The sequence below is a fragment of the Camellia sinensis genome, chromosome 7, assembly GCF_055761805.1.
Source record: "Camellia sinensis isolate YWXY chromosome 7, ASM5576180v1, whole genome shotgun sequence".
In the NCBI taxonomy this organism is placed as follows: Eukaryota; Viridiplantae; Streptophyta; class Magnoliopsida; order Ericales; family Theaceae; genus Camellia; species Camellia sinensis.
In genome coordinates this window covers 139284306-139298643 of record NC_138967.1, presented here as the reverse complement: position 1 = coordinate 139298643, position 14338 = coordinate 139284306, and the positions used below count along the sequence as shown (strand labels likewise).

At 40.2% G+C, this 14338-nt stretch overlaps 1 protein-coding gene across 1 annotated transcript; it reads left to right on the top strand.

Annotated features, from left to right (window-relative positions):
• The first annotated feature begins 13571 nt into the window (after nt 1-13571).
• On the top strand, nt 13572-14117 carry LOC145796132 (uncharacterized). The gene has a single exon (XM_082881148.1). The coding sequence runs from the start codon at nt 13572-13574 to the stop codon at nt 14115-14117; it is 546 nt and encodes a 181-aa protein (XP_082737274.1).
• The last annotated feature ends 221 nt before the right edge of the window (nt 14118-14338 follow it).

Here is a 14338-nt window from a genome sequence, read left to right as displayed (position 1 = left end):
AGACCTAAGGGTCCGCTCGAGCGGGGAAGTCTACGCTCGAGCGGGGACCCTATTTTCTGAAATCCTGTTTTTGCATTTTGTGTTCTGTTTTCCGTTCTGTTTCACTTGCAAGCACTCTTAGGCATATGTTAAGCATTGTAAATGAGTTAATGAGATGATAATAAAGCCTAAAGAGGAATATGTGAATTAAAGAACGGATTAAACTGTTAATGACCCCTTTTGTGTTCATGAAACGTGTAGGGTCAAGCTCCAGGGCAAATCAACAAGCCGATCACTGTGAGTAATATCAATATTTGAAAGTTTGTCAATGTCCAATTGTTATTCCCTTATAAACTTTATGAGCTGTTAATTGGGATTGTGGACTAAAGTCTGACAAGAGTCAACGAATGGACCAAAGGTCGTTTTGATGTGAATGAATGGGCCAAAGGCCGTTTTGACATAAATGAATGGGCCAAAGGCCGTTTTGACATAAATGAATGGGCCAAAGGCCGTTTTGATGTAAATGAATGGGCCAAAGGCCATTTTGAAATGAATGAGCGGGCCAAAGGCCGTTTTGACATGAATGGAAATCTGAATGGGCCAAAGGCCGGAATGTTAGAACTACAGTCACTTGATCTGAATTTCGTATAGCTATATATCTATTAAATGGAAATACGAATTGGGCCTAAGGCCGTTTGGAACACGTTCTACGTTGTTATGTAACTTCTGTATTTGATTTGATATTATTCACTGGGCTATCGCTCACGCTCGTTCATGTGTTTGTAGGTGAGCCAAGAGAAGTCCAGACCCAGCCTCAGTGAAGTCTGCTAGGAAAAATCCAAGTTTTGAGGAAGTCAGCCTTGCGTCTCATTTTTGAGACCTACCCTTGCCTTTTGCTATGTAATTATTTTGTTTTGCCGGCAAGGACTTTATGTATATCTGTAAATGGTATATCATAGGTTGACTCGTTTTGGATGATCCTGTCTGTAATGAGTTTCGTAGAACTGTACTTTTGATGTGGGTTATTAACGTATCTGAGTATGGTTTGTCTGATGCGCATATAAGCACGGCTCTATGGACAAAGTTTTTAGTTATTGCTTCCGTTTGGCCCCTTACTCTGACGAGTTATGTCTATTTTGGTCTGAGGCCGTAGGTAATCTCAAGATTGCTGGCCGGTTATGTCCTTAACCCATAGGGGCGGGTTCGGGTCATGACAGAGTGGTATCAGAGCACGAGTTAATAACTCACACACTTGTCCAAAAAGAGCAATAAGCGTCTAGATAAGATCTAGGATGCATTCATGTGATAAGTACGAGTTTGGAAGCATTGATTATATGCTTAAATGTTTTATTATGAATAATTATATGTATAAGTTGTGAACTACTTGCATTGCAATTATCTGGAAATATGTGCTCCTTAGTGTATGTGTACTTGTGTACCTTTTGTACGAAATATAATGCAAGTTTAATCAGATGGTGAGAACCAGAGGTGATGAGTTAGAGGAATCCTCTACTGCCAGACTGGACAGAATGGAAAGACTGATCCAAGAAATGGCAGAAGCTTTGAGACAGCAACAGGAGTGGCAACAACAGTGGCAGCAACCACACCCGCCACCTCCACCTCCGGCACCGCCGGTGCCAGACCATCAGAATGATGACCGGATTATAGCTCTCACCAAGGAATTCAAGAAAATGAAACCACCACAGTTTCACGGGGGATTAGATCCGTTGAAAGCCGAAGCGTGGGTCTTCGGCATTGAGAAGTTATTTGAAGTGTTTCCCTGTTCAGAGACTCAGAAAGTGCTTCTAGCCACTTTTATGCTAGAAGATGAAGCGAGAAGATGGTGGATGTTGATGAGAGAAAATCACAGAGATGTTGATTGGGTGAAATTTTTAGAAATTTTCTATGACAAGTACTTCCCGCAGTGTGTCCGGGATAGGAAAGTGGCGGAGTTCATGGAACTCAAGCAAGACAGCATGACTGTAGCTGAGTATGAGGCCAAATTTATCGAGTTGGCCAGGTTTGCACCACACATAATTGACACTGATTATAAGAAGGCAAGGCATTTTGAAGGTGGGCTCCGAAGTGACATCCTAGAGAGGGTGAATGTCCTGAAATTGGAAACCTACATTGGGGTGCTTGACCGGGCCATCATATCAGAGGCTAACATAGCTAGACAAGCTAAGCCGACAACCGAATGGAAAGGCAATAAAAGACAAGGCTTCTTTTCGAAGAAGAAATTTCTGAAAAAGCAAAACACGGGCTCCTCAACTACTTCGAGTTCTTCCCGAGACGCAGCTCCCATGTGCAATGTTTGTAGCAAAAGGCACCGTGGAGTCTGTTACCGTGCATCAGGAGCCTGTTTTAAATGTGGAAAGCAAGGGCACATAGCCCGAGAATGTAATCAGAACAGTGGGAAACTCGCAGCTAGTTCAACTGCATCAGTTCCAAAGCCGGGAAATACTCTGAGACCTACTACTACTGGGGACACAGTGAGACAGGGGAGAGTCTTTGCACTTGTTCCGGGCGATACACGGAATGCCAATGCCGTTGTTTCAGGTACCATTTCAATATGTAATCAGGATGCTTTTGTGTTAATTGATTCTGGATCAACGCATTCATTTGTGACATATGCATTTGCATCTAGACTGAAAAGACCCCTAGAATTGTTGCCATATTTGTTATGTGTGTCTGCTCCGTCGGGGGAATCTGTGTTATGTGACTATATATATCGGTTTTGTGACATGCATATTGAGGATGCTACCCTATATGTAGATTTGTTGCCCTTAAACTTTAGACATTTCGATGTAATTTTGGGCATGGATTGGTTGACCAAATATTGTGCCACTATAGATTGTGTGACAAAGAGGGTTGTGTTTAAACCCCCAGAACAGAAAGAGATTGTGTTTGTGGGAAATGGGGTAGTGCCTCCACCCTATTTGATATCTGCAATGAAAGCGTGTAAATTGATCAGGAAGGGGTGCCAGGGTTATTTGTGTTATGTATTGACTGAACAATCCGTGAATGTTGAATTGAATAATATTCCTATTGTTAGAGAATTTCCGGACGTGTTTCCGAATGAATTACCAGGGGAGTTGGTAGACAGGGAGATAGAGTTTACTATTGAAACTGTGCCAGGCACCCAGCCTATTTCTAAAACCCCCTACAGAATGGCTACTGCCGAAATGAAAGAATTAAAGGAGCAGTTGCAAGACCTTCTTGATAAAGGGTTTATCCGGCCTAGCACTTCGCCTTGGGGTGCACCAGTGTTATTTGTAAAGAAGAAAGATGGTACTTTGCGCCTGTGCATAGATTATCGGGAATTGAATAAGGTAACAGTAAAGAACAAATACCCCCTACCCCGTATTGATGATTTATTTGATCAGTTGCAGGGATCACGGGTGTTCTCTAAGATTGATTTGAGATCCGGGTATCATCAGCTGAAGGTTAAAGCAGAGGATGTTGAGAAAACCGCATTCAGAACGAGGTATGGTCATTTTGAGTTTCTTGTTATGCCATTTGGAGTGACTAATGCTCCGGCAGCGTTTATGGACTTAATGAATAGAATTTTTAAAACCTACCTTGATGAATTTGTTGTTGTCTTCATCGATGATATTTTGATATACTCTAAAGATAGACTTGAACATGAACATCATTTGAGGACTGTTCTACAAATACTTCGGGAAAGAAAACTATTTGCTAAATTAAAGAAATGTGAGTTTTGGCTGGATGAGGTTGTTTTCTTAGGGCATGTGATTAACAAGGAAGGAATTTCAGTGGATCTGCAGAAGATAGAAGCAATTGTGAATTGGCCTACACCAACTAATGTGACAGAAGTTCGCAGTTTCATGGGCTTGGCTGGGTACTACAGGAGGTTTGTAAAGGACTTTTCGAAATTAGCTGTGCCTCTTACTCAATTGACACGTAAGGGACAACCATTTGAGTGGAATAGTGAAAGAGAATCAGCCTTTCATGAATTGAAGACAAGATTGACCACTGCACCAATTTTGACACTACCTTCAGGTACGGAAAACTTAGTGTTTTTCAGTGACGCATCTTATAAGGGTTTGGGTTGTGTGTTAATGCAGAACGGAAAGGTTATTGCTTACGCCTCCCGACAGTTGAGGCCACATGAGAAGAACTATCCAACACATGACTTAGAATTGGCCGCAGTTGTTTTTGCCTTGAAAATTTGGCGACATTATTTGTATGGGGCAAAGTGTGAAGTCTACACGGATCATAAGAGCCTGAAATACTTCTTCACGCAGAAGGAGTTGAATATGCGGCAGAGAAGATGGCTAGAACTGATAAAGGACTACGACCTAGAGATTCAGTACCACCCCGGGAAAGCTAATACAGTGGCTGATGCCTTGAGCAGAAAATCAACAGGGAGTATGGCTTGGTTGCTCACTGAACAAAGGGAGATCTTGCAAGACTTTGAAAAGTCTGAAATTGAAGTGGTAGTATGCGAACAGGGCGGATTGATAGCCGCCATTACAGCCGAACCGGCAATTGTTGAGGAAATCAAGCAGAAACAGAAAGAGGACGAGTTCCTCAGAAAGGTAATTGATGAATTTGGAGTAAGCCCAAAAGCGGAGTTTAGTGTCGAGAATGGAATGTTGAAATTTCGAAACCGAATATGTGTCCCAGATATTCCGGAGCTAAGAAAGAGGGTTTTAGATGAAGCCCACAGATCCGTATTTGCTATGCATCCGGGTAATAATAAAATGTATCGGGATTTGAAACAAACCTATTGGTGGCCTAAAATGAAGAAGGAGATTGCAGAATATGTGTCCAAGTGCCTCCAGTGTCAGCAAGTTAAAGCTGAACATCAGAAACCAGGCGGTCTACTTCAACCTTTCCCTATCCCTGAGTGGAAGTGGGAACATGTGACTATGGATTTTGTTGTAGGCCTACCTCGGACTTCTCGAGGTATGGATTCTGTTTGGGTTATAGTTGATAGAATGACTAAATCTGCCCATTTTCTGCCTGTCAAAACTACATTTACTGCTTATAGATTGGCCACTATTTATGTTGATGAAGTTGTCTGTTTACACGGGGTTCCGGTGTCCATTGTGTCAGATAGGGATCCGAAATTTGTATCTAGATTGTGGAAAAGTTTGTAGGAAGCTATGGGAACAGAACTAAGGTTCAGTACTGCATTCCACCCACAGACAGATGGCCAGTCAGAACGAACGATACAAACTTTGGAAGATATGCTTCGCATGTGTGCTTTGGATTTCCAGGGGAGTTGGGAAGATTACTTGCCACTTGCAGAATTTGCTTATAATAATAGCTTCCACTCCAGCATCGGTATGGCACCATACGAGGCTTTGTATGGTAGGAGGTGTAGATCACCCATTTGTTGGACAGAGGTCGGAGACAGAGCTTTGCTTGGGCCAGAAATTGTACAAGACACCTCTGAAAAGATCAAAACTATTCGGCAAAGGCTCAAAATAGCTCAAGACCGACAGAAGAATTATGCAGACGTTCGGAGAAGACCTCTTGAATATGAGGTCGGCGACCATGTGTTCATCCGAGTTTCTCCGATGAAAGGCCAAGTCAGGTTTGGGAAAAAGGGCAAGTTGTCGCCCCGTTACATTGGGCCGTTTCAAATTTTAGAGAAACTTGGTCCAGTCGCTTACAGAGTTGCTTTGCCACCGGGATTCGAGCAAATCCATAACGTGTTCCACGTGTCGATGTTGAGGGGTTACCTCCGAGACCCGTTACATGTAATTGATTATCATCGGGTAGCTATTGATGAAAATATGGAATACGCTGAATGGCCGGAAAGAATCGTTGACCGACAAGTGAAAGAATTGAGAAACAAGTCCATCCCAATGGTGAAAGTAGAATGGAAGGAACACTATGGGACGGATGCTACGTGGGAAAAAGAGGAGGAAATGCGACTACGCTATCCACATTTGTTTCCCGACGAAGGTAATTTAAGTTTGGAGGACCAAACTTCCTAAAGGGGGGAAGACTGTGACATCCCTGTTCTGTATTATGCTAAATTGGTCCTAAATCTGTTTATGGTTATGTGTTTAGCATGATTTTGTGTGCCATTATGTGATTTTCAATTCGTATCTGTTCATCGTAGGAATATCTGTTTGAATAACCTGCTTTGGAAATTAAATTGAGGGCCTTATCGGCCACAGAACCCGAAATTGATTACGCCATTGTGGTTGGCATAATTTTTAGAGCCTACGTTGAAGTTTAATTGAAAATTGATTTGGGCCAAATTAAATTGATTAAGTTGGTAAAATGAGTACCCAATTACTCTATATTATTATTATATTGTGACTTAGTGAGGCTCTATACACTCAAATCCCTCTTTGTTATTCCTCTTGGCTGACTTGAACGTAAGAAAGAGAGAGGGGAGTCGGCTAGAGAGAGGGAAAAGAGGAGAGTTTGGTGTTTGGCTCAAATTTGTGAAGAATTGGAGGATTAAACTCAAGAAATTACTATAGTTTGGAAGATTGAGCCTCTAGGTAAGCATTTGGTCTTGAATTCATAAGTTTGAAATTGTGATCTTGTAAGTTCAAGGGTTGTTGTGATCAAGAGCATGTAATAAGTTGATTTTTGTTGAGTTTGGAGTCTTAGAACTCATGCATGTAAGAAATTACTTTGAATTTGCATGTTTGAGCTTGAAACACATGATTCATGTAGAGTTTTGGTTGAAACTCATGTTTTGATCACCATCTGTACCATCTAAGTTGAGAATGATGAGCATCTCCAACATGCATGTACAAATCATGGGAGTATAAGTCTTGAATGTTTGAAATTGAGCATGTTGATGATGGGTTTGAGATATTTTGGGACATGCATGTAGATAAATCAAGAAATTGAACTTCATAATGTTATGATCTTGCAAGGGAACCATGTTGGTATGATTATATTTGAGATTTGAGCCCTTGCATGCAAGAATGGTAGCTGGGAAATCGAGTTGAAGCTCAAGAACACAATCTGGAATTTCCAGAATTTCTGCTTCCGCTCGAGCGAGGAAGTCCACGCTCGAGCGGAGAAAACGAGCTCCCAGCTTCTTTTGCAGACATGGTTCCCGCTCGAGCGGGGGATTTGACGCTCGAACGGGGAGCTATGTAGACAGGCATTATGCTCGAGCGGCCGAGTTCACGCTCGAGCTGGAATTGAAGGCAACCAGTACTTTTGCAGACCTAAGGGTCCGCTCGAGCGGGGAAGTCTACGCTCGAGCGGGGACCCTATTTTCTGAAATCCTGTTTTTGCATTTTGTGTTCTGTTTTCCGTTCTGTTTCACTTGCAAGCACTCTTAGGCATATGTTAAGCATTGTAAATGAGTTAATGAGATGATAATAAAGCCTAAAGAGGAATATGTGAATTAAAGAATGGATTAAACTGTTAATGACCCCTTTTGTGTTCATGAAACGTGTAGGGTCAAGCTCCAGGGCAAATCAACAAGCCGATCACTGTGAGTAATATCAATATTTGAAAGTTTGTCAATGTCCAATTGTTATTCCCTTATAAACTTTATGAGCTGTTAATTGGGATTGTGGACTAAAGTCTGACAAGAGTCAACGAATGGACCAAAGGTCGTTTTGATGTGAATGAATGGGCCAAAGGCCGTTTTGACATAAATGAATGGGCCAAAGGCCGTTTTGACATAAATGACTGGGCCAAAGGCCGTTTTGATGTAAATGAATGGGCCAAAGGCCGTTTAGAAATGAATGAGCGGGCCAAAGGCCGTTTTGACATGAATGGAAATCTGAATGGGCCAAAGGCCGGAATGTTAGAACTACAGTCACTTGATCTGAATTTCGTATAGCTATATATCTATTAAATGGAAATACGAATTGGGCCTAAGGCCGTTTGGAACACGTTCTACGTTGTTATGTAACTTCTGTATTTGATTTGATATTATTCACTGGGCTATCGCTCACGCTCGTTCATGTGTTTGTAGGTGAGCCAAGAGAAGTCCAGACCCAGCCTCAGTGAAGTCTGCTAGGAAAAATCCAAGTTTTGAGGAAGTCAGCCTTGCGTCTCATTTTTGAGACCTACCCTTGCCTTTTGCTATGTAATTATTTTGTTTTGCCGGCAAGGACTTTATGTATATCTGTAAATGGTCTATCATAGGTTGACTCGTTTTGGATGATCCTGTCTGTAATGAGTTTCGTAGAACTGTACTTTTGATGTGGGTTATTAACGTATCTGAGTATGGTTTGTCTGATGCGCATATAAGCACGGCTCTATGGATAAAGTTTTTATTTATTGCTTCCGTTTGGCCCCTTACTCTGACGAGTTATGTCTGTTTTGGTCTGAGGCCGTAGAGAATCTCAAGATTGCTGGCCGGTTATGTCCTTAACCCATAGGGGCTGGTTCGGGTCATGACAACTAGGGTAGAGAACCCAAAGGAACTAGGCCAAAATGTAGAGATAGAGAGATAGTATTTTAGAGAGAGAGAGCCAAGATCTAGGTTTTCAGAAAGTTTTAGAGAGAGAAAAGAATGAAAAAGTCATATAAAATGTCACTTTCGCGATCTGATATACACACAGTCCGCACAAGCGAGAGATTTGACGCTCAGCCGTCAGGCACAATAAGTTGTTCCGCTCGAGCGCAAGAAAGGCCGCTCGAGCGCCAAGATACAATGAACGCTCACCGCTCGAGTGCAAGAATATGCCGCTCGAGCGTAGAAAACACACATCTAGAAGTTTTGCACACAACAACCCAACGCTTGAGCGTCCACCCGCACAAGCACTCGAGCGTAAAAAACACTCTCTCAGTAGTTTTACAGACCTGCAAAGTACTGAGAGTTCGCAAAGCCCACTCAAGCCCGAGAAGTGCTGCTCGAGCGGAGGAGCAAAGAATGCAACGCATGCTTGAGTGCAATAATGGCTGCTCAAGCGGAGGTACAAAGTCTGTGCAACAGAGGTTTGGAAAAACAAGCAACCAACTTGTTCTAAACCCACAACTACAATTCAATAACCAGAATAGAAGGGAAACAAGGGAAACAAGACATCAATTAACATTCAAAACCATACAAACCCGAGTCTAGAATACAACAAATGACGAGTTAAAACCGGAGTTGCTATAATGTGGGTCACATACTTATGTGAGACATTTGGTAGAAATTTTGGTAGAACTTTTGAGATCTTTAGCATTTTTGAATTTTGTTACCTAAATCTCCAAAAAATTTGACATACCAAATTTTGAAGGTTTGGATGGAGATGCTCTGAGATAGACGGTTCAGATTATCGGCGTAGGTCCAAATTGGAACCTACAAAAGGGATATGGAGAGTTATGGGGAGATGAATATGGAGGGAGTCTATCCCAAATAAAGTTATGTAATGTTATGGACTCCAAACGTTTTATCCAAAATTCTACAAAATGTCCCACATGGGTGTGGGACCCACCCATGTTATGAAAATTTTGGAAGAACTTTTGAGATCTCTAGCATTTTTTAATAAAGTTGCCAACAAGACCTATCTAGCATGGGAAAGTGAAAGCATTTGAACCCGTAATTTAATACCTTTTGCCATAATCCCTACAAGAGATAAGTGTAATCTTAGTTAGCATTAAATTGGCTTTCCAAACAATATACTAAAGAAAATGCTATAGGCCCTAAATTTTCTACCAAATGAATAACCAAATGTCTCACATGGGTGTGAGGTGTGGACCTCACACCCATGTGAGACATTTGATAATTCATTTGGTAGAAAATTTGATATCCCTAACAATGCCTATTGCCAGAATCCTTACAAGAGATAAGTGTAATCTTAGTTAGCATTAAATTGGCTTTCCAAACAATATACTAAAGAAAATGCTATAGGCCCTAAATTTTCTACCAAATGAATGACCACATGTCTCACATGGGTGTGAGGTCGTCACACCCATGTGAGACATTTGGTCATTCGCTCACACCTATGTGAGACATTTGGCCATTCATTTGGCAGAAAATTTGATATCCCTAACAATGCCTATTGCCAGAATCCTTACAAGAGATAAGTGTAATCTTAGTTAGCATTAAATTGGCTTTCCAAATAGTATACTAAAGAAAATGCTATAAGCCTTAAATTTTCTACCAAATGAATGACCAAATATCTCACATGAGTGTGAGGTCTCACACTCATGTGAGATATTTGGTCATTCATTTGGTAGAAAATTTGATATCCCTAACAATGCCTGTTGCCAGAATCCTTACAAGAGATAAGTGTAATCTTAGTTAGCATTAAATTGGCTTTCCAAACAATATACTAAAGAAAATGCTATAGGCCCTAAATTTTCTACCAACTGAATGACCAAATGTCTCACATGGGTATGAGTTGATATCCCTAAGATTACCCATATAACTAATGGACATGCATGAAATCTAAGTAATCAATGCTCAAGATTTCTTTTTTATGGTCATTGCTTTTTTAGCAATTTTTTGTTGATTTTTTTTCTTCTAATATAGTGAATTTAAAAAAAATTACAATTTTTTTTTAAAATTCCTCTTGATGAACTGAAAAGGAAACAAAATATGAAAAAATTTCAAAGATCTTTCAAAAAAATAAAAAAAAAATTCCCCTTTATAGACTACGCAAATATAAAAAGAAAATAAAATAAAAAAATCGACACAAAATTTTTAAAAATTTATTGAGAACAATCCAAGTGATTTAGTGAATTTTTTGTTTTTTCACTAAATATGAGGTAAAAAAAAGGCCAATATGTTTAGGGAGTATTTTTAGGGAAAATCATAAAAAGTAGCATGAAAGAAAAATAATTTTTGAGTTTTTATGTGAGTTGAATTTTTTCTAATTTTATCTTATCTATTTTTAGTAACTTCTAAATTTTTTTTGACTAAAGTAACTACTTGACAGACTGTGTACAATAGTCATTCCATTTCATATATAAATGGAAGTGGGCTAATCGTTTTGATGCATCCATTTCTTTTTTAGAGTTTGATACATTGCTTTCTTGATTTGAAGGAGAATGGAAAAACTTCTTCAACTTGTGCTCTTGAAGGTAGTCATGCTAGTGCTCCTAATTGCGACCATGTTCACAGAAATTGCACCACTTGTGGCTACCAGAACAGGCCCAGATGTTGTACCAGCTGTGGCTACCACAACAGGCCCAAATGCTTTCTAGTGGATACCCACTTATATTTATTGTTGTCATTTACATCCCGCCTGTTGCGTTAAAGAAGATACAAAACCAACCACATAAAATAATTTTGATTATACATATCAGATTGTTGTGCGCCTCGTGCGGCCTGTTTTGGGTCATTTTTTTGATAATTATATATATATATATATATTATGAAATATCACGTAAAATATACCGATGAAAATTAAGTTGATTGGACATTAGTAACACATTCATCAAATCACATTTGTTTTCAGTTTTATACTTACAATCATATTTACAATTTATTTTCTTATCTAAAATGTGATCTAATGACAGTTCTATTGATGTTTGATCAATTTGATTTTTTATAGATATATTCTACTCGATACTATTTAAAAAAAAAATTGTGTGAATTATTAAAATAAGACCCAAAACGGATCCCATATGACGTACAACAGTTATTGATGTGTAGTGGGCACAACAGTGACCTCACATCCAGAGGTGCTTGACTTTATTATAGTAAGTTTTTAATTAGTGAAAATAAAGAAAATAAAAAGGTCTTGTTGGCAATTTTAAAAAAAATAAAAAATAAAAAAGTGAAACATTACTAAAAAAACGTCAAACAAGTAAATGATTCATTATTTTCAATACAACTGATGATAGTCATTTTTAAACACATTAATTTTTTTCCCAATTTAAAAAATCCAAAGAACTATTAAAAAAATTCAATTGCTGAACGATCCCACATCCTAAGGTGCAATGGGCACAAAAAAAACTATAGTGCACCGCAGTTACTAATGTGTAGTGGGTACAACAGTGACCCACATCCTGAGGTGCTTGCCTTGTTTATGTTATTTTTTAAGTTTCTCTACAATAAGTGTATCTAAATAATAAAAAAAAATTTGTAAACTATTTAAAAAATTAACTGAAAAAAAAATGGAAAACAAAAAATTAAATTTTCTAAAAAGTGAATTACTTTTTGACTTTTTATAAAAAATGTACAAAAAAATTGTGTGAATAGAAAATCATCTTTGACTTTTTAGTATGAAATTGAAAATTTTTAACTCGTTACTTTTTTTTTAGAATTTTAAATTTTTTTTTAACTTAAATAATTACTTGCCAAACTGAGTCTAATAGTCATTCCATTTTCTATATAAATGGTAGTGGGCAAAACATTTTGATCCATCCATTTTCTTTTTGACAGTTTGATACATTCCTTTCATTAATTTGAAGGAGAATGGAAAAGCCTCTTCAACTTGTGCTCTCAAGGTGTTCATGCTTGTGCTCCCAATTGTGACCATGTTCAAAGTCATTGCACCAGTTGTGGTGGCTACCACAAGAGACCCGGATACTATAAAAGGGTTTGCCCATGACCTTATAATGCAGTGTCCTTGCCCTAAATTTCCCGAATGTTGCTGAAAATGATACTATCAATACAAAATTGTGGGAGCCGAATTTTAAAGGAGGCATACTTTAACAGACAGGTATTGCTCGGCTCTGTCCAGAACCATCAGGATGCCGAATATAAAGGGTAGATGGGCCGAATAGGTACTGAGCTATGGAGCCGAGTAAATATAAACATAATGAGCGAAAAGTGGACCTGGCGCCGAGGCCCAAGGAACGCGTATAAATAAAGGAATAGCAGACTGATAAAGGTATGTGATAATTGTGTTGTTTAACTTAGCATACAAGTAATCTAGAATGAGAGACTGACTTGTCTGTCGGAGTGCTAATTCTGGCACCCCCGATCGGAGTGTTTACTTCCTTTCAGGTGCCTATCGGTGGATCACGAGCGTCCCCCAGGATCAAAAGAGTATTTCCTAAAACCACATCCCCACAATTGGCGCCGTCTGTGGGAATACTCAAGAACATTCATAGCGGACGCAACGGAGGACCCTCCAATAGTCGCTGATGACACCACACAGATAGACGACTTCACTCCAACAAACACGCACGGACCGGAGCCTAACCCAGTAAGACGCGCTTTGAACTTCGGTTCACCTTCGACTCCAGAACATGAGGCAATGCAGGTGATCGTGGAGCAGGCAAAGCAAAACGAGCAGCGGTTGGAGAACATGATCGCTGAGAACGAGCATCTCCGTCAGGATTTGGCACTAGAGGTGACAAAGTCCAAACAAGCCGTACGCCAAGACCCGGAGCGACCCCTGAAAGCAGGTGGTCGACGACCTCGAGTCCGGCAACAAGACACTGATAGCGACTCCAACAAGAAATATACGGAGCTGTCTAATTCAATTAGCTCTGTTATGTCCCAAATCCAACATCTTCCATTTTTTAAATGGCCATCCAAAATGGTGGGACCTCCCGACACGAGAAGACGGGACAGACGGTGTGAATATCACAAAGATCACGGTCATGATACGGACAGCTGCTATGCTCTAAAAGACCACCTTGAGGAATTGGTGCAAGATGGTCGACTTCAGCAACACGTACGAAAGAACGCAATCAAAACTGTTGCCCTTAGACAGGATTCGCCTCCGCTCGGCATCATTCATATGATCTACGCCCCCCAGAAGCAATTCACACCATCGAGGCAGCCCCACGAAGCTCCAAATATTATCTTCAACAATTCTGATCTTATCGGCGTAACACTCGCCCATAGTGATCCGTTGGTCATTGAGCTACACGTAAATCGATTCGTCGTTGAACGCGTCTTCATAGACCAAGGAAGCACGTCGGAGATTATGTATTACGAAACCTTCGTCAGACTCGGACTCAATCAATCAGACCTGTCTCCGGCTCCCCATCCATTGTTTGGCTTCAACGCGAATCCAGAGTATCCGTTAGGGAGGATAACACTACCCGTTCGAGCCGACTCTCGAATGATGGATGTAGAATTCTTGGTCATCAAGCTCCCATCGCCGTATAATATCATCATGGGGCGAACTTGGTTGCATGCTATCCAAGCCGTGCCTAGCACCTACCATCAGCTATTGCGCTTTCCCAGCCAATACGGTATTGAGCAAATCCGTGGTTCCCTGCACTCCGCACCAGCATTCTATCACCCTCCTGAAATACCGAATCGGAACATCCTCGACTAACACGTTCATCATCGGAAGGATTCCATATCGGCCTACAAACACTTTACGGCCTTGGAACTCGGGAATTGTCATTAAACCCGACTTGTGGGGAATGATCTCAGTTCTTAAATGATTCTCCATGTACATATTCCTCCTTTGTAAATGCAAGGATTCTTGTTGGGCAAATATTATCCCATCTTTTGCCAAATCTAATCAAAAAGGGAATTCTGACCAAAAAGCCC